Raw genomic sequence first — 20,482 nt, 5'->3', positions numbered from 1 at the left:
CGACCTACCATATGCTATGGTATTAGGTGTTGCTTACAAAAGCTTATACCTCTCTGCAAATGCTTCCTCAGCCTGACGAAGGGCACGTGTGCCCAAAAAGTTGCTAAGAAGAATTTTTTCCAACTATTTAAGTTGGTCTAATAAAAGCTATTGGATTTACCCTTGTCCGCCTTTGCCTCTCTGCAAGTTTCTCTCTAAGGTGCCACCCACTACCTTCTGCCTGTCTTCAGACTAACCTGGCTAACTATCTTGGTGCTTAGTTTGCTATTCTAATTCAGGATGAGAAAGTCATAACACAAGTTTCTTATTAGGTAATAGATTAGTGTAAACAGGCAGGAGGCTATGTTTTGTGGTTAAATTGTCTCAGTGTGTTATCTAGAAAAGATGTACCTTTGGCATCTTGCTTAGGTAGGCAGCATTTCCTTTGTTTCTAATAGCAGGTCTATACAAGAAACTTTTGCTGATGTAGTAGTGTCAGTTTGGAGAAACAATATTTTCCAGTGCCTTACAAGCAAACATGTATGCACCCTGAAATAGCTTGCTTCATTTGAGGACCCTGGGTAAATTAAGCTGGCAATATCACTCTTACTGGCTGTGATTACCCTAGGTGGGTTTGCCTTTAGAGATACACTGTTATAGCTATACCAGCAAACCTTTTCTAGTATAGACTACATCTAACAGTATGGACACATGAGCAAATGGTAACAAGGTAAAAGGGAGTGGGAGCTGACTATACATCAGGTGCTCTGCAGGATCTGTTTGGTATGTATCCCTATCCTATAGTAAATGGAAGCTATAGTGGGAAAGTTAAACCTCTAGGTGAACAATTACTGAGGTTTAGCTTCCACTTACCAAGACGTGTGAAATAGCTATCATGGAGTATCTGATGTGAGATTACCAGCATCTGATGCCTTCCCTGCCCCTGCCCCATCACCCCATATTTTGATCACTTTGTCTGTCTACAGCTAACGTTGATATAACTGACATTATTCACCTGTCTCAGTGCAAAGTATGAGCACTCCTTTTAGCCCTGGGGTTGAGCTCTTTAGAAGAAGAATGAGATGGCATTTTTCAGAGGACATTTGTAGACTGTAAATCCTTTTGGTTGGGGACTGTAATTTCCTATCCATTTCTTTTGCCTCGAGAGCTGGCAGGCTCTAATCCGGTTGGCATTACATGCACTGCCTCTGGATGGTCATTATTTATGATCTGCATTTAGACCCGGAGAGAGGTGGGCGGACCCCGACTAGGTGCTGTATGCAGTTAGATGGCAAGGGTGTTTCTGCCTCAGAGTCAGAGCGGAGCAGGGCTGGAAGGCAACACCACACATGCGCAGCCTCCCTGCCTGGTCAGCAACCCCACGCGGGGCGAGGCTGCCTCGGCTCGAAAGCAGGTCCGTGGCCGCCGTGCGGCTCCGAGCGGGCGGGGCCGGGAGCAGTGCAGGCCAAGCCCCGCCCCGCGCTGTGACGCCCAGAGGATTCCACGACCCCAGTCCCCTGCTGGAACGCGGGGCCCCGCTGGAACCCGCCCCCCCCAGCCTCGGAAAGCGGCTGCGCGGCCGCCCATTGGCTGCAGGGCCCCTGGAGGGCTGGGCAGCGGCGTGGAGCCCCGCAGGCCGGAGGAGGGGGGAGGACAGGCGGCGGCTCGCTCTGATTGGCTGAAGCCTTCAGCTGCTTCCCGGGAACGCGGGGTGGGAGCGCAGAGCCCGGGGCACGCTCGGCGCGCGGAGCTCTCTTGTGCCCGCCCGCAGCCAGCCTTTCCTTGCGGCCGCCTGCCCCCGCCTGTCCAGGATGGCTTGCGAGATCCTGCCTCTGCAAAGGTACCGCCTCCCCTCGCGGCCCCTGCTCAAGCTGCCCAGGGAGCTGCTGGCGTCTCCAGCCTTGGAAGCCCCGCGGTAGACAAAGCCCTGGCTGGGACGGTCTGGCTGGGGCTGGTCCTGCTTTGATCAGGGGGTTGCACTAGCTGAGCTCCCGCGCTCCTTTCCAGCCCTCATCTTCTGTCCTTCTGCTGCACACTTATGACCTGGATCCTGACCAGTTCTGGCCTGGTTTCATAGTTTCACGAGTTTCCCGCTTCTCCCGGATGGAGGCACCAGGGTACAATTAGAGCTTTTTTCCCTCTTTGCCCTGAGAGACATTCGGCGTAGTTTTTCTGTTCTGCTTGGTGCTGGGAACCCCAGTGTCAGCTCCCAGCCAGGCTCACTGCCTTGCTAAGAGATGCGTCTGGGAAGATTTATCAGCAAAAAGCTCCATGTCTGGGAGTCCTGCGGAGCGTGCCAGCCCAGGAGCAGGTTTGCATCTTCAGGTGGCCTGTAGCCAGGCTTGTAGATTAGATGAGGGGGTCAGTGTATCTGGCTAGGGAGGAAAGGGTCTTCCTTTGTGCATTCCTGTTTTAATGCTTACTAAGATGTCCCCGTCCTCTGTGGCAGAGGAGGGGCTGTGTTGAAGCTATGGAGATATTTGAAGGGATATAGGTCCATTTACTTCTAAGAGGCACTTATACCCTCTGTGCCATTGGGTCTCAGTCTGTGGAGACTTGAGTCTCCCATCAGAACATGCTAATGCTTAGTTTTCCCTTGTTTTTTGATGATGACAAAATATTACAGCATTTCTTCTGGGGCAGAGTTGAGAAAAGGCCACAGCAAGGTTAGCATCGGTTCATTGTATGCAAAATCTCTGGGTCTATCTTGTGAATCATATTTGTATAACATAACAGTGCTACACATTGCGGCACCCTGGTTGAGAATTACAGCTCTGTGCTTTTGATAGTGTCTCTGAAGCTGAGTTAGGTAGGTGTTTCCCATCACTTTACTGTGATGGAGGACTATAGTACAGTAATGAAGACAGCTAGAGGTGACCTGATGCTCCACATATATTCACCCAGACATGTCAGGAGCAGTCTTTCTTTAAAATGGCCTTAGAAACAAGGAAGATTGGCTTGTCAGAGAAGAGCTGTTATGATTTCTTTGCATCCAGGTTTGCATCTGCTTACCAGTGATTTCATTGCATGCTTGTATCAGAACAGTACTGGGTAAACAGCAGCTATGGGTTTGGGGGTTTTTTGTTGGGGGGGCATTAAGTGGAAATATGCAACCTAGTAAAAAACAATTCTCTGTTGTGTCATTGAACATTTTTACGAGCTGCTGTCTTTGGTTTTCTAGATACTGGGTTTCCCTCCCCCTTAACATCTTTAAAAAATATGGGGAATATTTATCTTTACATAAAGTAAACAGTAGATTAGTCATTTTAATGTTTTTTCAGCACAGCACTAATGACCTAATAGTATTGTGTTTTAACAAATGATGTGAAGTTTCTGCCTCAGTTGGTGGCTTTTGGGGGAGGGGGGGTGCAATGTTCCAATCAGAAACAGTAGCTGAATTTGTTGTCAAAACCTTATCATCTTGCTGTAAGGTGGAACAAGGCGAATTAGTCCTCTGCAGATAGATGTGGAGGAACTCTGTTTTGCAGTATTGCAGTCCAGAGGCTTCCATGTTGATGACTGGAGAGAAATAGAAATACTGTCTCTAGGTCTTCAACAAGAGTTAGTTACTGTACACATTTCCATTTTAAGGTTCTGTATCCCCAGATTTCTCCACCCTTTTTCTCTCTGGGAGGTGCTGAGCATTGCAGTTGCTTGTCAGAACCAGGTGCCTGTTGTTTGCAGTTTATTGCAGTCTCTTGACTAAGTATATTCTCCTCTAGGGAAGTCTCTTTTATTGAACTGCTTTGGTTATGTTCCTTATTTTGTTGTTGAAATAATTTACTTGAGATCATGAGAAATGCATGGTATTTGCACAATAATATACTAAAGTTGTGTTGTGGTTTTTTTTTGTTTGTTTGGTTTTTTTTTTTTTAAGGAAGCTTCTCTCTCTTGCTCTCTGATTAAACTGCATGTGTTGTAGAATCATTTGAGCTTTGTAGTTAAAATAATAGAATAGACACCAGAAAATGTATAAACAATTTCCTTTATTTCTACATTTCCTACTCTACTTCTGATCTACAAATCACCATGTAGTCCTGAGAGCCCCCTTCCCAACATGAGTTTAGGGATCATGCTATTTTTTTTCTCTCTGAAGTTTTTTAGCCAGTCTTTTTTCTTTTTCTTATGTTATCTTTGCTGTGGGGACAAAAGGCATGTGTTGGAAAAGTAAGGAGGGTGGGAGGGGGGTATTGTGTTTTTTTTTACGGTGAGATGATTATCTTGTATCAGCTCTCCCTCTATACAATCCTGGAGGAGACGAAGCATTTAAAATGTTTATGGTGAGGTATCTAGGTGGGGCCAGCACCCATCTCCCAACTGTGGATGATCTTGCCTGGCTTATCTCACGGTGAAACTACAGAGCCTTTCCTTCTCCAAGAATTTACAGCAGCTTGGCCAAAATGGGTTAGTTACCTTGCAGCAAAAACTTACCTTTTTTAGCAATGAAGGCAAAGCCTCAGATTCCTGAGCATAGAGCTCCCATTGGCTTAGCTGACAGCCAGTTTATTGACCCAAGTGCTGCTGTGCAGTCTAAAGCTGGAGAGCACCTATGGAGTAAGCTTCTACCTCCTGGCTGTCTTGGGAAACAGATGCATTTACAGCAACAACCTAATGCTGGGCCCCAGTCCTGCAGTCAGATGTGTTCAGATGGACCTCTGCCCTAAGGCCTGCATCCTGTCAGAACCACATGGGATGTAAGTTTTTGGGGTGCAGACTTATACATTTGTGCCCATACCCATTGCAGTGGGGCCCCTGTCAGCTGGGCTCAGGAGGTGCTGTAATACAGACAGTAATAATTCAGTATTTCCACATGGTTGGTCTAGCCAAGGAAAATGCTGTTATTGAGCAGTTCTGATCACTTAAAGTAGGTTGTATATTGAGTTATTGACTCTTCTTGGATGTGGTAAGATGTTATGTAATAGATCATTTCTGTCGATCCATCTATCAAATGCATATGTGTACCATTTACCTGTCTATCTTGTCATCTGAGGAACGGCATGTGATGGGGCATACCATCTTAGTGAGGAATAGATGCAATATGAGTGCCAAGACTACAGTAAAAGCTGAGGTGGAATGCTGAGAGCCCCTGGCACTCCAGAACCATATGTATCATGTTGCCCAAACCCTTTAAAAAGTTCATTATTGCATTACTATGGCAGCTTTCACAAAAATGTCCCTGACATGTCTTGCATGAAGGTGGTGGATAAGAATGCTCTGCATGTCATTATACAGCATTTTTGTAACCTTGTAGCCTCAAGTGTTTTTTACTCTTGGCTAAATTAAATTAGTTGACATAAGGCAGGGGTTGTCAACTGGTGGTATGCATACCCCTGGGGTCACTTCGAAAGGTCCCAGAGAGTATGTGGGGGTGGGCGGGGAGAGAGCGCCACCACGCTGCGCTGCTGCCTCACAGGAGCAGGGCTGGAGCGGAGCAGGAGCAGGGCCACACAGACGCTCTGCATCCAGCCACTTGCCACCCCAGGAGGGCACACTTATTAAAAAGATGGCCACTGAGGGTACACTTATTTAAAAAGGTTGAAAACCCTTGATGTAAGGAATAAGGAAACCATTCTGAATGTTGTTTTAGGCTCCTCTGAGCATTAACTGAAAATGGACCTTGATGTTTTCCAACCTGTACAGTAGCAATTGGTCATGCGGACTAATTGTCATTTGCAGTCAGCACTAAGCCTTTTGTATTTACCTTCTCTGTTTTTATAAGTACAATGTATTGTATTTACCCAAATCCAAGATGACTTTGAATTTAAGACAGTCCCGCAATAATTACATTCTGTACATGGACAATTTCTTATTATTTTCCATGTATAGAACCTAATTATTAAGGGGTCATGTTAAATTAATTTCTTAAACTTGTCCCTCATCTACCACTGTAGCAGGGAAAGCAGCGGTGTGGGGGCAAGCAACCAGACCTCCACCCCCTGCCCCCTGTGCCTGCACCTGCCCCCCCTGCTGTGTGCCCTCCCAGCCACTTGCCCACACTGCTACCTGCCCCTCCCTTGGCCTTTTGCCCACCTGCTGCTTTCCCTTCAACCTTTGCCCCCCAGCCATTTGGCCCCATGCCACTTAACATCAGTAGTGGATCTGGGGCAACACTGGTGGTGTCCCTGGCCCTGGGCTAGCCCAGCCTGGCCAGCCAGAAACAATGGCAGCACCCCTGGGCTAGGCCAGGTCAGGTCAGGGCTGGGGCACAAGGTAAGTATCCGGCTGCATAGTCTCCCCTGCACTCCCCACAAGCCACACACCGCAGGTCTCTTGCATGTGGCCCCCCAAATGTACAGTCTTCTGTGGGTACCTCCCACCACACATCTCTTTCCCTACACTACCCTGATATGGGGCAGACAGCAGCTTGGCTTCTGCTACTGCCCTGGCCCCAGAGCTGGGACTGCAACAACTGCCTGCCTCAGCCAGTACTCAAATCCAAGATGAGCCTTTTTTTTTTTTTCCCCCCCCTGTTGATTGTATTTGAATGAATACGGTGTATTAGGTAGGGAAAGCCATTTTTGTTCTAGAGGCTGTTCTTCCTGTTGGTACTGTAGTCTTTCCACTGTATTAGCTTTTATTTCTCAAAGCAGTGAGGAGCTGTTTGGAAAGTTGTATTGTAAATAAGCCAAACGCGATCATACTAGTTCTTCAGACTTCCTCTAGAGGAACTTAAAAGTGCTTTCCAAACATTGCCAAAATAAGTTTTACACTTCTCTCTCTGTCTCCTCTTAGAGAGATCTTGCAATTATAGCTGGTTTGTTTTACAGGTAGTTGTGAGTTGGTTTGTGTTTGTGCATATTTCCAAGATCACAGGCAAAGTCTGTAACAGAACCAGAAATACAATCCAAACTTTAGGACTCCAGGTCCCATGCCTGATGCTTTAGATTAGCCTTTCTTTCTTGGGGGCTGTGACTCAGTGCCTATCTTGGGAATCTTTCCCGTATCTTCAATGGGAGTTGGATCCCAAACCCTGAGGTTCTTAATGTTCATTAAACTTTTTTTTTTTTTTCACCAAGTAAGTTTATCTCTACAGTGATCAGTTTATGGAAGTGATATATATTGCAGTAAATATAGCATCTTGGTTTCAGCTGTTTGTCACTGTGTACAATATTGTACATTCACTAATCCCAGCTGTTTATGGGAGAAATCTAGATTTTTTTTTTCTTCTTGATGAAATACTAAGCTCCTCAACACCTTCCTTTGATAGCAGTCAAAGATCTTCAAACAGTTCCAAAACAAAAATCTCTGTAGCTTCCTAGTAGCAGTTTTTCTCCATTGTTATGCAACAAGTTCATGTATGTTGAGCAACTTGCCAGTTCTAAATTCTGAGAGAGGGTGCAATTTTGACTGGTACACACTTGGAACCATATCTCCTACGTCTGTGACCCATTTTTTTTTTTGTTTGTTTGGGAGTTATCCTACTGAGGAACATTGCCAAACCACAAATAAAAAAACAAGAAGCTGTCCTGACTTGTATCATAAACCCCAACTAATTTAAATCTTTAAAAAAACAACCTCAGCTTGAATAACACTTACTACATCTTAGAAAGGATGAACCTGCTAGTAATATAATAAAATAGTGAAAAGAAAATATACTAGAACATGTTTCAACAGGGACATTAATTGAAATGTAAGTCCAGACCATAGTTTGCAATGAAAAGGAAGTTCCATTCTTCTTTTCTAGTTGTGTTTTTATAACATCTGATTCCAGGCTGCTGTTTAGAAATAAGAGGCAAAATATACAGCAAACCTATGCTAAAAGAAATTGTTGTTGTTTAAATTTATATCCTGCCTTATCCAGGAAGGTTTAGAACATTGTGCAATAAATAACAAACAACCCATGTATAAGAAACAGCAGTGCATGTCCCAAATAACACCCCAGAACTTGAAAACTCCATAAGCGATGAAGATAAGCAACATAAAGTTACGCACCTTTATCTGAGGTCTAAAGAATCTCATGAACTGTACCTTCTGTGATTAACAGTCTTGTAGCCAGATTTGTGAGGACAAGGTAATATGTTCAAGGATTGCCTGCAGCTGACCATGTAGAGGTAGTCTAAATGTTGTGTGCATATACCATGTTTTGGATTTCCTAGGATTGAAAGAGAATGGCCTCCCATTATGGAGTTGGTACTGCTGCATAAGCCTGTTGAGATATATAGGTTACCTGAATAATACTTTTTTTTCCTCACAAGTAGGACATACTCATCCTGCACATCATATTTCACTATTTTATAAAAACACATTGAATTAGATTTCTTTATGTTAGTGTGTGCTTAGCACAAAGCAGAGGCTCAGTCTTGTTAAATTCTAAAATGGAAATACTGGATTAAGGGGTCATCCTCCATTTTCAGGAGCCTGCAGTTGGACCACTTCATACTGTAATCCCACAAGCCTAGTCAGGGTCCAGCTAATTCAGCACTTCATTAATAAAGCTTCAGAAAAATAACTCATGTTGCAGAAGATAGCGTTTTCTCTAAGTCAGTACCAATCAACTGCCAAAATATTGCTAAGGACTTTCAGTTTATTTATGAGGCATCATTTGGGAAGAAATAGATCTATTTATTGAACAGGTGTCTAATAGTTTGCTGTATTAGTCCCAGTTGGCAAACTGCTTAAAAACATAAATCCAAATTGATTCCAGTGGGATTACTTGCGTACTGGAAGTTAGAAACATGCTTAGGTATAATATTGAATTGAAGCCATTGAGAAGAGAGAAGCTACACATGTATCATGTTTCTAATGCTGGTTGAACATGGAAACTGATCTTCGGGGTAGTTGGGGGAGGGTTCTCCCCCCCACCTCTTTTTTCCTAAGTCTAGAAAATGGGTGTATAAAAACAAACTGTATCTCATGAGGAGCAGTGGTCACTTAAGTACTTGCCAATAAACAATTACTATGTAGCACTTTTGGAAGTACAGTATTTTCACACCCCTCTATATTTGGAGTAAGAAAAAAAACTGGTACCACTTGTTAACAGATGGTCAGTATTGATTTTTAGTGGTGACCATGGCATATGCTGCAACAGCACTGTTAGGACACTAGTCTAGACTTGTATTCCCTAATATTTCTGTAAAGGAAGCAGAGTCCTACCAGTCCTCTGATTATCAGTTGCTGTGTTTAAACCAGTTGCTATACTTCAACCTTTGTTTTTTTTCATCAAGCACCTCCCTATGATTGCTAAGGTAACTTGTGGCCCAGGGTTAATAGTCAGCCTGCAGGCCCCCCAGAGCCGTTTCTGGCAGCTGCACATTGAGGGAGGCACCAGAAGTCCATGTGCAGCCCATGTGGTGGAGAGCCACGTGCTGTGGGCCCAGCACATGCAATGAGGAGGATCCCAGGGAGGAACTGTCTCTACAGCATGCAGCCTACATGGTATGTAGTTTATGGCCTGGGCTGGATGCCAGTGCCACATGTGGCCCTTGGTCACTTCAAAGTTTGATCTCTTCTATAAAACCTTAAAATTGTCTAGAGTTTCTTATAGGCATCAATGGTCTTTTTTGCCCACTTGTCTGAAACTATGAATAAAAAGTTGGGTTAAGAAAGCGAATGAATGTTCAAGCATCATCAGGAGTTACTTTTGCATCCTTTTCCAACTGCTATTCCTGCTTTAAAATTAATGTTAAAGAATTTTTGAGGGAGGTAATCTGTTAAATACCACTATGCCATCAAAAATTCAGTTCCTGAAATTTCATTAAGGGATATGTACAGATGTACCGAAGAGAAGAAAAAAAAACCATGTTGCTACCTTTTATCCAGGTGAATTATGCTGACATGCATGTTCTGAATGATTGGATATCATGATGAGTGGACTGATACAGTACTGATACTTCAGGCTTTCTGTAGCTCTTTGTCTTTTTAAAAAGTACCAACAACAATCTAAGTCCACAAATACAGTGTTAGAACTAGAAATAATTGATTTCTTTTGAAGTCCAAAATAACTTTTAGAACTGCAATAGAGTAGAAAAAGCCTTTCTTTTTATCTGACTTTTTGGGAACAGAACAAACAGATATGGGCCATAAGAAAGCAGCAGGAAAACATGACCTTGGCTATGCAGGCATATCCCTGCTGATGTCTGGGTCCTTCATCTCGAATGCAAAATATTGACATTTGAGTCAAAGTACATTTTAACAATTCTACAGCTACTTTATCTAAGCAAGTAAACATTGTGTTTACCTTTGGAGAGGTGATATGGAGTAGGAAAGCAAAATGAATTTCATAATAGCGTTTCAGGACTAGGAGATGGGTGGTGGAGAGAAGAGATGTTGATACTTAATGCATATAAAAAAGTGATATTTTTTAAAAAGAAATATTTTTTAAAAAGTCAATAAGGATACTTTCCAAGCCCTGTTCCTTTTATAGAGCTACCTCCTTGACAAAGCACAGAAAAGTTAGCTTGTTATACTGTTCCAGGAGTTGGTAGATAGCTCTAAATCAGTTCTGGCATGCATACATGCATATTGTGATCCAACTTTATTAAGCTAAACAGGATCTGGGTGTCCCTGGTTCATGGTGGGAACATCGGTACCAAAAACAATGGATGCATGGCATTTGCTGCACTGAAGGGGCATACAACAGAGAGACCATGTGCAGAAGGACTCTGCTGTCTGGTATCCATGCAGTCTGCCAGAGTGGAAGATGAGCACATTGCAGAGGCAGTTCTTGCTCATTTATCATGTATCCTGACTTTCTCTGTTTTAAAAATTGAAAGTTCTCTGATTTTTAAACCCCTGCAAATTCCTCATTCCCTACCCTCCCAGCTCTGCCAGAGGAGGGCCCCAGGTGCCAAAGCTATGGGGCCAGGGACCTGGGTCTGCAGCCCCCTGCCCCTCCACAGCTGCACTCAAGCCCTGGCTGCCACCCATAGGACAGAGCCTGGCTCCCCCTCCCCTGTGGATGGCACAGCCGGAGCAGAAACAGTCCGGGGAAGGGGGGTAGATGTGGACTGCCTGCTGTGGGCTCAAGCTCCCTGCCCTGCTGCCCTCCCCCTCGGGCCTCTACGACCCACTGAGTGGGACTAGCAGGACAGGGCAGAGCAGGATGGGGAATTTCAGGGCCACAGCTGTGAGCCAAGTTCCACCATGGAGAGGCACCCCCTGCCCACCCGGCGGCAGTGGTGGGCAGTTGTACCTTTTGCTGCATCTGGGTGGGCAGGGGGTGCCTTGCCATGGCAGCATGGGGCTCAAGGCAGCAGCATCGAGCTTCCCTGCTCTGCCCTGCTGCAGCAGGTCCCACCCTCTGGGCTCTGGAGGCCCCAAGGGGAAGGCAGCAGAGCAGGGAGTCTGAGCCCTAAGTGGGCAACCTGCCCTGTGCACAGATCTGGGGGGCACATGCCCCCCTCCCCCACCAGGCCCTGTGGCCACGTGTTCTGGTCCTGGGCCCCAAGACAACATTTCAGCTGGCAGTGAATGTTTTGTGTATCAGAACTACCAATCCAGACAACCAAGTACCTGTTCAAGCCCTGGAAAGGCCTTCCAAGGTCCAGAATGAGGAATTGATGGGGGAGGGGAAGCCCTACACATTACTCAGCTATCTGCAGTTTTCCTATGGCAGAAGGGCTTTTAAGATAGCTTTTAAGATAGCTATTCAGAGACGCATATGCCTGTGAATGTCTGGCTTTCAGCTGGGGAAACAACAAGACCTAGAGAACTCTCCATATGATGATGGGAACAACTTTGGGGATTCAATAGAGTCCATCCTTACACAGGCATGAGAAAAGCAATGACACAGTTTAGTAAGGTATTGTGAATAACACCTCCACCTCTTCATTTTATGAAGTATTCAAAAGTTTTTTCAGATATGCCATCTTCATAAAACAATAGAGAAAGAGAGAGACTGTATGTATACACCAAGTCTCAAAATAAAGAACCTCCTCTTGGTTTCAGAGTCCTTGAATACATAAACAGTACATTTCAGGAAGGTTTTGTTTGTTCTCTTCCCTTCCTGGACCTTAACTTCTGTCTAAATTATATTGAAAAGGATTTTGTTTTTGCTTGTTTGCATTCTGAAATCATTATCAGTGATTGTTTCATACCTTATAGACACCACAACATTCAGTATGGATGGCTTGTGTAAATTTTGTAAGAAAGATCTGTCTTTAAAAATCCTTTAAAAAGTCCCATGTGTGTTGTACTAGAAGGAATGTTATTTGCCATTTCCTAGTCTGACAAATAATATATATTTTTTATTAGCTCAATAGGAACATGAATGCCTCAATAATATTATTACTTTAGCAGTCAGGATGATTAAAGATGAATGATCAAGACTAAAAATAGTCTATCTTTAGCAGCAAGGGCATGGCTTGGATAGGCTGTAAGTTCCATGCATTTTCTATTCCACGTCCTAATTTTGTGCAGCTCTGTGTAACAACTAGGGAGTCTGTTTTTCCCCAGTCACTAGCTCAACCACGGCATTGAACAGCAATGTAAAAGATAACTGATAACTGTAAAAGAACTCCTGTTCTCCTCAAATTCACATCCTTTTGTCTGTAAATACAGTATAAAGCCAAACTGGAAGGTGGAAATGGAAAAATCCATAACATACAACCAAACCCCTGTGTCTTTTTTTTTCCTTGCTATGCATGTCACCTAGCTAACGGCAGGATTAGCATATGTGATGGGCAGCTCTAATGAATAAATGCTCTGCTGAGCACCAAAGAAATTTAGAATGTATAGGAAGCAAAGTTCAGAATTTCTCTCTCCTCTTGTCCCTCTGCAAACAGCTGCCTTGCATTTACAGTGCCAAGTGTTAAGTATTACTTTCTTTCTGAAAAGGTCATATGTCTGCTTACCCCAAAAGGAGTTGCACAGCACTGGTGTTCTCCCAGTAAACTTATTTAAGGCTTCTTAAAGACTTCAACCATTTTCTTTAAGATAGTATTTTTAAAGGTGTGAAGCAGTTCTTGCTGTGTAGAGCCACTCTCTACTGTGATGCAAAGTGGTTCGCTTCACTTGGCAGTGGCTGTATTTTGCTCTCGTTTTTGGAAAATATTTTTTTGGGGCATGTCCCCACAAGCATGCACATGCGGGTTGCAGCACCTCAAAAGCAAGGTGGTTCACATAGCAGTGATGCCACCAGGCTTTGAACTGTAGTCTCGGCACCACTGCCCCAGGTACCTGCTGCCCCAGGAGGCCTCCAGGATCCAGCTAAGGCTGTTGGAGCCAGCACAGATACTGGCCCCAATCTACCATACCCCACCTGGGTTCCTTTGCACACTGGAGCACTTGTCCCTGGGCATGCCCCTGTACAAATAGCGGTGGCACAAATATGTGCTGCTGCTATATGTCCTGCAGGAAATGCGTGCCCCTGCACATATGCATTCATGGGGACTTGCCCCTTCTGTCAACAGCAAAATGTGTGTGTTGCTGCTGTTGGGGTTTGTTGGAGTGGGGTAGTATCTTTTATTGAACCACCTGAACAGTTGGGAGAGAGATTGTATAAACTTTGTCCTTTCCGGAAAGCTTATCTAACATCTCTTCCAACTTCTCAATTGATCAAAAAAAAAAAAAATCCCCCCCAAAACAAACACCTCTTTGCTTGCTGTGTGTTTCCTGGACCATCAGGGCTACAACAACACTCCAACCCCTAGTGTCAACACAGGATCAGGGGCTGATGTAAAAAAATTTAAATTCGATTTCTATCCTACTTTGATGACGTCACAATTAGAAAAAGACCCTTTGTAGTGTGCATCTCAACTTATTTTTTTTTGGCTTGCTATTTTAAAATATAGCTCTTCTAATTTTTCACAGCATTACAGAAAATGTTTCAAAATCTCTTGCATGCTGTGCTGTTCCTAATTCTGTCAACAATCAGTATTTCCTGTTTGGGTGCATACTGTAAACATAGGTAGATGTTACTTTGTAGCATCAAGCTGAGAAATATTTTTTTTTATTAAAACTTTAAATACAATCAAGATTTATACTCCATAAATGATTACAAGGGGCGGCTTAGTGGTCTGATGTCCATTTGGGGAAGTGCTTAAGGTACAAGTAACTCATGATTCAATTCTGGTCATGGCTTAGATCAGAGCTCGGCCTGTTTTTGCTGCCATAGGTGTCTGTTTCTGACCCTGCCCTTACCCTTGATGCTGATTTCCATCCCCAGTGGCAATGGAGAGGGGCTAATTCTGGACCAAGGGTAAGCACAGGCAAGAGAAAGCTGCAGGAGGGGCTACAGAGAAAGTGGGTAGCATGGCACAGCTGTGTACCTCTAATTCTCCAGAGCCAGGTCAGTTTCACAGGCAGGATCAAACCTCTTTGCAGCCCAGATTTGGCCTATGGGCCATAGGTTGCCAACCCCTGGCTTAGACCCTTCTCCAACTTCTGATATAGAGTAAATGAATAGATTGCCATATTTTTTGGGGGGAAGAATGCTTTCTGGAAGTACCTTAAAAATGGATGTAACCTGCTCTGCCTGGGCATCCAAGGTCCTATAGCACTTTTTTATCAAGGTTTAAAGTATGATCCCAGCATTATTGTTCAGAACCTCCCTTTTTCCAGCAACTGGGCTATGTGATGATTAGCTTGCCACCCTTCAACCCAGAGGCTGCTACTTACTAGTGAAGCTGCATATGTAAAATGGTAGAGAATGTTGGGATAAAAATTGGGGTGCATCTGAAATAAGTTAGCCTATGAAATATTGTAGCTCTAAAGCTATATGGCTGCAGTTTTGTCTCTAACCAGGCTTTCCTCTGGCTTGCTTTGCAAAAACATCTGGGGGCAAATACATACTTGTGTAAATATAGACTTATTTTGACCTTTTCTGTGTCATTCAGGTTTTTTATGACCTGGGAATTAATGGATAGTCCTAAGATAAGGAAAGAGGAAGTCCATGGCTTGCTGAAAAAGTGAAGTCTGCCTGTGTTGCATTCAGCAGCATTTGATGTTGTCATTCCTGTCATCAGATTGTAGAATTTCTGATGGTGCTGTGGCTTGTTCTGCCTTATTTTGTATGTTCTCTGTATACCATTGGGACTATCCTGGCATTTCAGTTTGTAAGTCAGACTGTTATGTAATGACTCAAAATGCATGTATATGATAAAAGCTCTGCCGGTGGCCTGATGAGTCTTACGCAACTTCTCTTATAGTAGTATAAAGTACAGGTTTTCAACCTTTTTAGGTCAGAGTGCCCCCAGTGGCTAGTCAGCAAGTTGGGGGGGCGGGGGCAGTGGCCAGTCAAGCGCCAGCAAAACCAGAAGTGGTTGCCTCATACCCCCTGGGGTACACAAACCCCTGGTTTAAAACCCCTGAATATAAAGAATCTCTCAACTTCTAAGGGGCAGAGAAGCACACTTATGCATACAAGTTGAAAGGTCCCAACTACTGTGGTGGTGGTAATTCACTCTCTTTTAGCAATGGTTATCTAAATATGCTGCAGCATGTCTTCTACAAAATGATAATATTTGGCACTGACATGGGGTTTTCTTACTACTTTTGAGTTCTGTGCAAGCAGAAGCTACTTTCCATAGAAATCCAGGGAGGGACTTGCCCACATAGCTAGTCCAGGGGAGCCTGACTCTGTACACTTGTTTCCTTTTTTTGGACCAGCTATGTCAGCTAGTGCAGCAGTAAGAGGACAGAGGGGAGGGGTGGACAGACCATGGCACTTGCAGCCTTCTTGCCCTTTCCCAGAGCCTTGCTCACATATGAAAGTCCATATAATAAAGCTGCCCAAGCAGCTGAACACAGAACCATGGAAGTGAGCCATAACATTTCAACAACTTGAGGTGTTTGTTGGACTGCTTTGAGAACTGGGAAACTGCAAAGTCACTGTAGCTACTGCATTACATGGGAGTCCTGAGCTTTGGCAGACCTCACTGACTTCAGCTATAGTTTCCTTTCCCTCCCAGGGTATTTTTCATTGGCCGTGAATTCTGGGACACCATTGAACCTGAAAATAGTTACTTACCCAGGGAATCAAGCTGTCATTCCATCATGGATACTTTCTGCAATCTAGTGACCAAGATGGCATCCAGACATGTGTATGACTTGTTCTCAAACAGGGGCAGGGGGATGAAGACAGTAGTGTTGAAATGTTTGCAGTGTTTCTTATATGTCTGCTTTATTTCAGTGTCTGTCTTTTTGACTTGTGGATTAATTTGGTAGTAATTTTTGTAGGGCTATAATATCCCTCACTTGAGTCAGTTCATATAGCCAAAGGCAGATTTCACATAAGAAAGATGCCTTTGGCTGGCTCTGGGCCAAGTCATCTCTGATGGTTTCCTTTGGACTCCAGTGAGAGTTGCTGTGCTACGTCTGAGACCTCTATTTGGCTGCATATCAACAAAATTCACAGTGGCATCCTTTCACTCTTATCCTGTGCTTGCAGATGCATTGAGAGTCATTTGTCAGCTCATAAAAGCAACTGAGGTCAAAACCAGTGATGCATTGCGTTTTCAGGAGTGTTCAGCGCTGGCTCAAACCTGCTTCAGGGGAAGTCTGTAAACATGAATGCTGTCCTCAGTGGGTTAAAAGTCACAGCTCAGTGCTCTCAAAAGTCACATTCTCTGAAGTCTGTACAAAACTTAACTCACCTTTTGGCTTTCCCCACCTAATATCAGTTTCCTTCCCTCTTGATTTTTTTTTTTTTTTTTTTCCTGGAAGACCTGCTTTGTAAAATTCTAAATTTCCTTCTTGTGATTTGATAGCATCACATCTTTTTTGGGAATAGGGGGGAGACTTTAGGCCAGTACTCTCTGTCCAGTGTCCGTGAGGTTCTCCACTCTTATTCAGCAGAATTGGGCAGAGACCCTGGGTCTCCCCAGCTCAGTCCCATTGATAGGGTGGAGGGGCAGTTATGCTCTAGACCTTGAGATGGCTCCATGCTTTATCCTGACACTTAACGAAGCATAGTGATATATCATGGGTCAGCCCTAATATGTGATACATTCAGTTTAAGGTGTGAAGCAAACAAAATGCAAATGCCCCTAAATTCAATGTCCCCAGCTCTCCAAAAAGTGTTCTGGATTAACAGAGCTCCAGAAGCTGCCACTTGCACTCCTAGAATCATTAGACATATCTAATTTTTGGACATTGCAACACCCAAGTGGAGTTACTTGCAGGGTAATTGGATCAAGACCAAAATAACGGTTCAGAGAATGGACTCTTAGATGATTCAGATTGTGGCTGCACTCAAGTCCAATATGGCAGTACAGTCACTGGAGTCTCATCTAAGCTGAATTAGGCCAATAATATGGAATCAAGGACCTAGTATAGCCACATCAAGGAAGAATGGATTTCTCCCCCCTGACTTTTATTTAAAACAGATTTAGTTTATAAAGGCCACATTCATCTTTGTCACTCCCAGTTTTATATCTGTACAACTCGGTTTGATTTCAGTGGGGTAAAACTAGTATAAAACTAGAATAATGTAGCAGTCATATTTTCATCTCAGTACACACATGGTTACTAATGTGGCATCTTCAAATGCAAAATGTAAAAAATCCTTCCTCACGAGCAGCATTTCTGTTTATTTTTACTGACAGGTTACTTAATTCTTGGACTGCAGGAAGTGAAAGGCTCTGGTTACTCTCAGTGAATTTACTTTATTGTTGCCATAGAAATAGTCTACAAACTGCTGCAGAATTGTAGTGACTCCCAGCAGTTCAGCAGCACATCTGTTCTGAGTCAATGAATTCTGGCACATTACTTGAGATTTCTTGATTTATTTTTTTAATGTAGTTTTAAAATGCCCTTTTATAAATTGCTGTACAACAACAGAACAGAATACTTGTATATACCTAGCTTATGTGATAGGTGGGTTGATTCATTTTTATTGCTGTTTTTAAAGAGCAAATATTTTGTTAAGAATTAACTTTCAAATAAAGAACAGAACTATATAATACTTTTTAAAAATGTGCTTTATTTTTAGCTCCCAAGAAGATGAACGGCCTATGTCACCCTTCTATTTAAGGTATTTATTCAGATGTCTCTCTCTTTGTTTATTTTGTTTCTCTGTGTAGGATTGACTTAATGTTATAACAAAATGTTGGGCACCATGTCAAAAATGTCTGACCAGGCTGTTATTAACTTCAGGATTATTGTTTACTGTCGTGATCACAGGTCATTGAATGGCATGGGATAGTCTGCTGAGATTTAAAATAATTAACATATATGTTTGTGGGTGGATGCAGGGTTCAGTTTTAATGCTAGGCTTGCAAACTTTAGACTAGATAATGAACTTTTTCATATTTTGATCAGTTCATTCCGTGGTTTATATAAGTAGTGCTCAGCCTCCAGACCACGTCTGATCCACAGAGCCATGTCATCTAGCCCAAGGGATTCCTGACAAGTCTATGCATTTGGTTGTTGGAGGCCAGTAGCAATGTTAAATGTTTCCCTGCCACCTAATTTCTGCACCTATAGGAAGCCCTGCAGTCTGGATGACAGCCCTACGCCAGATAGCGCCAGCATACAGTTGTTCCATGGCTGTATCCAGCATGTGGGGGCATGCATGACAGTGTGTTAGATTGTACCCACAGGCTGACCATGTGTGTGGGATCTAGGCTGTGGACCACTCCTACGCCACTCATGTGGTCCATGGGGCATGAGGTTGAGCACTGTTGGTTTAGATCAGTGGTCTCCAACTTTTTTAAGGAGGAGATCACCTTTGGGATTTAAAAGCAACCCAAGATCTGCTGTGTGCTGCTGCCATCCCGCCCCACAAGCAGGTAAGTCTTGGGGGGGCACATATCAAGACAGAGGGAGAAAAAATTATTTGAGGGCATGCCTCCCCAGCAGGTAAGTCCCACCCTGCTGGGGCCCCACTCAGCTTGTTCCTGCCTCTGCAGCACTGTCCCTCACTGTGGGAGCCTCGATCTAGCCCAGGGGTGGACAAATGCGGCCCGCTAGGCCATTCTATCTGGCCGGCAGAGTCCCTAAAAAATTTAGAAAATACTTATCTGTCCTTGGTTCCAGTCAGAGATGACAGGAACCACGGACAGTAGGACCCAAGGGAAGTCCCAGCAGGCTTCTGCAACAGCAGGACCCACCAGGGGCTTCTGACCTGGGACCATGTGGCTCCTTATCTGCACCAGCACAGGAAACTCGGGGAAGGGGGAAGGGCAGGGGAAGACCATGGGCAGGGAACAAACTGGTGCTGAGTGCGGGGAAAAGCAGCCCCTCCCCCGCCCTGTGGCCCGCGTTCCCTGCTGCAGCCACTCGCAGCCCGCGCAGGACTGTCCAAGCAGGCACAGACAGCCCCACGCAGGCTGTGAGGTGCTGCAGTGCAGGGTGCTGGCCACGGGGTGGGGGGTGGCATCATTTTTCCCCACACTTAGCACCAGCTTGTAATTTGCCCCTACTGCCAGCCTGGGCCCCGCACCGGCTCTGGGCTTGCCCATCGGGACGGCGGCAGCAGCTGTGGCCCTCCCGCTTGCTGTGCTAGGCAGTGTTTGCTGCTGCTGTCCGCCTGGAGCTCGCGCCACAGTACGCTGCATTGCAGCTGCCACCACTGCTGCCTGTCGGGTGCATGAGCTCTGGGCGGGCAGCAGCAGCAAACACTGCCTGGCATGGCAAGCAAGGGGGTCACTTTCCTCCACGCTAAGCAGCTGCTGCTGCTGTAGCACAGCCCCAACGGGTGAGCCTGGAGCTGGCGTGGGGCCCAGGCTGGCAGCGAGGGCAGATTACAAGCTGGTACCAAGTGCAGTGGAGAAAAACGGCCCCACCCTGTGGCTGGCGCCCTGCACTGCAGCACCTCTCAACCCGCGTGGGGCTGTCTGTGCCTGCTCAGGACAGCTCTTTGCGGGCTGCGAGTGTCTGCAGCAGGGAGCGCTGACCACAGGGCTGGGGAGGGGTTGCTTTTCCCCTGCACTCAGCACCAGCTCGTTCCCTGCTGGTGAGCATGGGGTCGGGGCTGTGTGCTGCCCCCCACCTGTACTGCGGGGCTGAGGGGGACACTGGGAGTGAGGTGGGCATGGGAGCCAGCAGGAGTGTGGGACCCACGCCTGTGTCCCAGGGCCAGTTCTGGTGGGGCCCAGAGCAGGGTGGCAGGAGTACAGGGCCCTGGCCAACAGGAGCTCTATGGAGCTGGGTCAGCTTCCCCCTCTCCCTAGTGGTGCAGCCCAGCCTGGCTCCACAGACCCCTGCCAGCCTGCACCCACTCTGGGTCCTCCTGGCACTGGCCCTGGGACATTGGTCCCAAGGTAGTGACCGGGGGCAGGGCACCCGTCAAGGGCGGGGCTACCCATGCGGCCCTCAACAGCTTGCCAAAACTGGGTAAGCAGCCATCTGCCTAAAATAATTGCCTGCCCCTGCTGTAGGTTCTCCCACAGCTCTTCCGGCTGTGCCTGCTTCTCCTCGGGTGTGGGGAGCTACAGAAGTCCTCATGGCTGCCCTGCCCAGTCCTATCCTCTGCCCGGCACTTAAAAAGCCTGCACTTGCCAAATGCAGCAGTGGCAATTGGGGCCTTTTGGGCACTTGTGGCAGAACCCCACCGTGCAGTGCAGGGCAGTGGAGGTCAGCAGGGATCCCCCGTGCCTGGCATCCAGGTGGCAGCTACCCCATG

General features: G+C 45.4%; 1 protein-coding gene across 9 annotated transcripts in view; it reads left to right on the top strand.

Annotated features, from left to right (window-relative positions):
- FAM13A (family with sequence similarity 13 member A) overlaps positions 1-20,482 on the top strand; it is a 267,752-nt gene that overhangs the window by 188,837 nt on the left and 58,433 nt on the right. For 4 of the 9 annotated variants that reach the window (XM_090037061.1, XM_090037060.1, XM_090037059.1 and 1 more), the window contains exon 8: positions 17,849-17,890. In XM_090037061.1, coding sequence (XP_089893187.1) covers positions 17,849-17,890 — 42 coding nt within the window. Of the gene's footprint in view, positions 1-1,369; positions 1,394-1,644; positions 1,820-1,840; positions 2,097-2,141; positions 2,291-17,848; positions 17,891-20,482 lie in introns of those variants that run through there. The other 5 variants (XM_090037064.1, XM_090037065.1, XM_090037066.1 and 2 more) reach the window with 5 other exon arrangements.

The sequence above is a fragment of the Crocodylus siamensis genome, chromosome 2 (genome assembly GCF_052110815.1).
Source record: "Crocodylus siamensis isolate JL-2025a chromosome 2, ASM5211081v1, whole genome shotgun sequence".
NCBI lineage: Eukaryota > Metazoa > Chordata > Crocodylia > Crocodylidae > Crocodylus > Crocodylus siamensis.
This window is presented reverse-complemented; position numbering and strand designations above follow the sequence as displayed.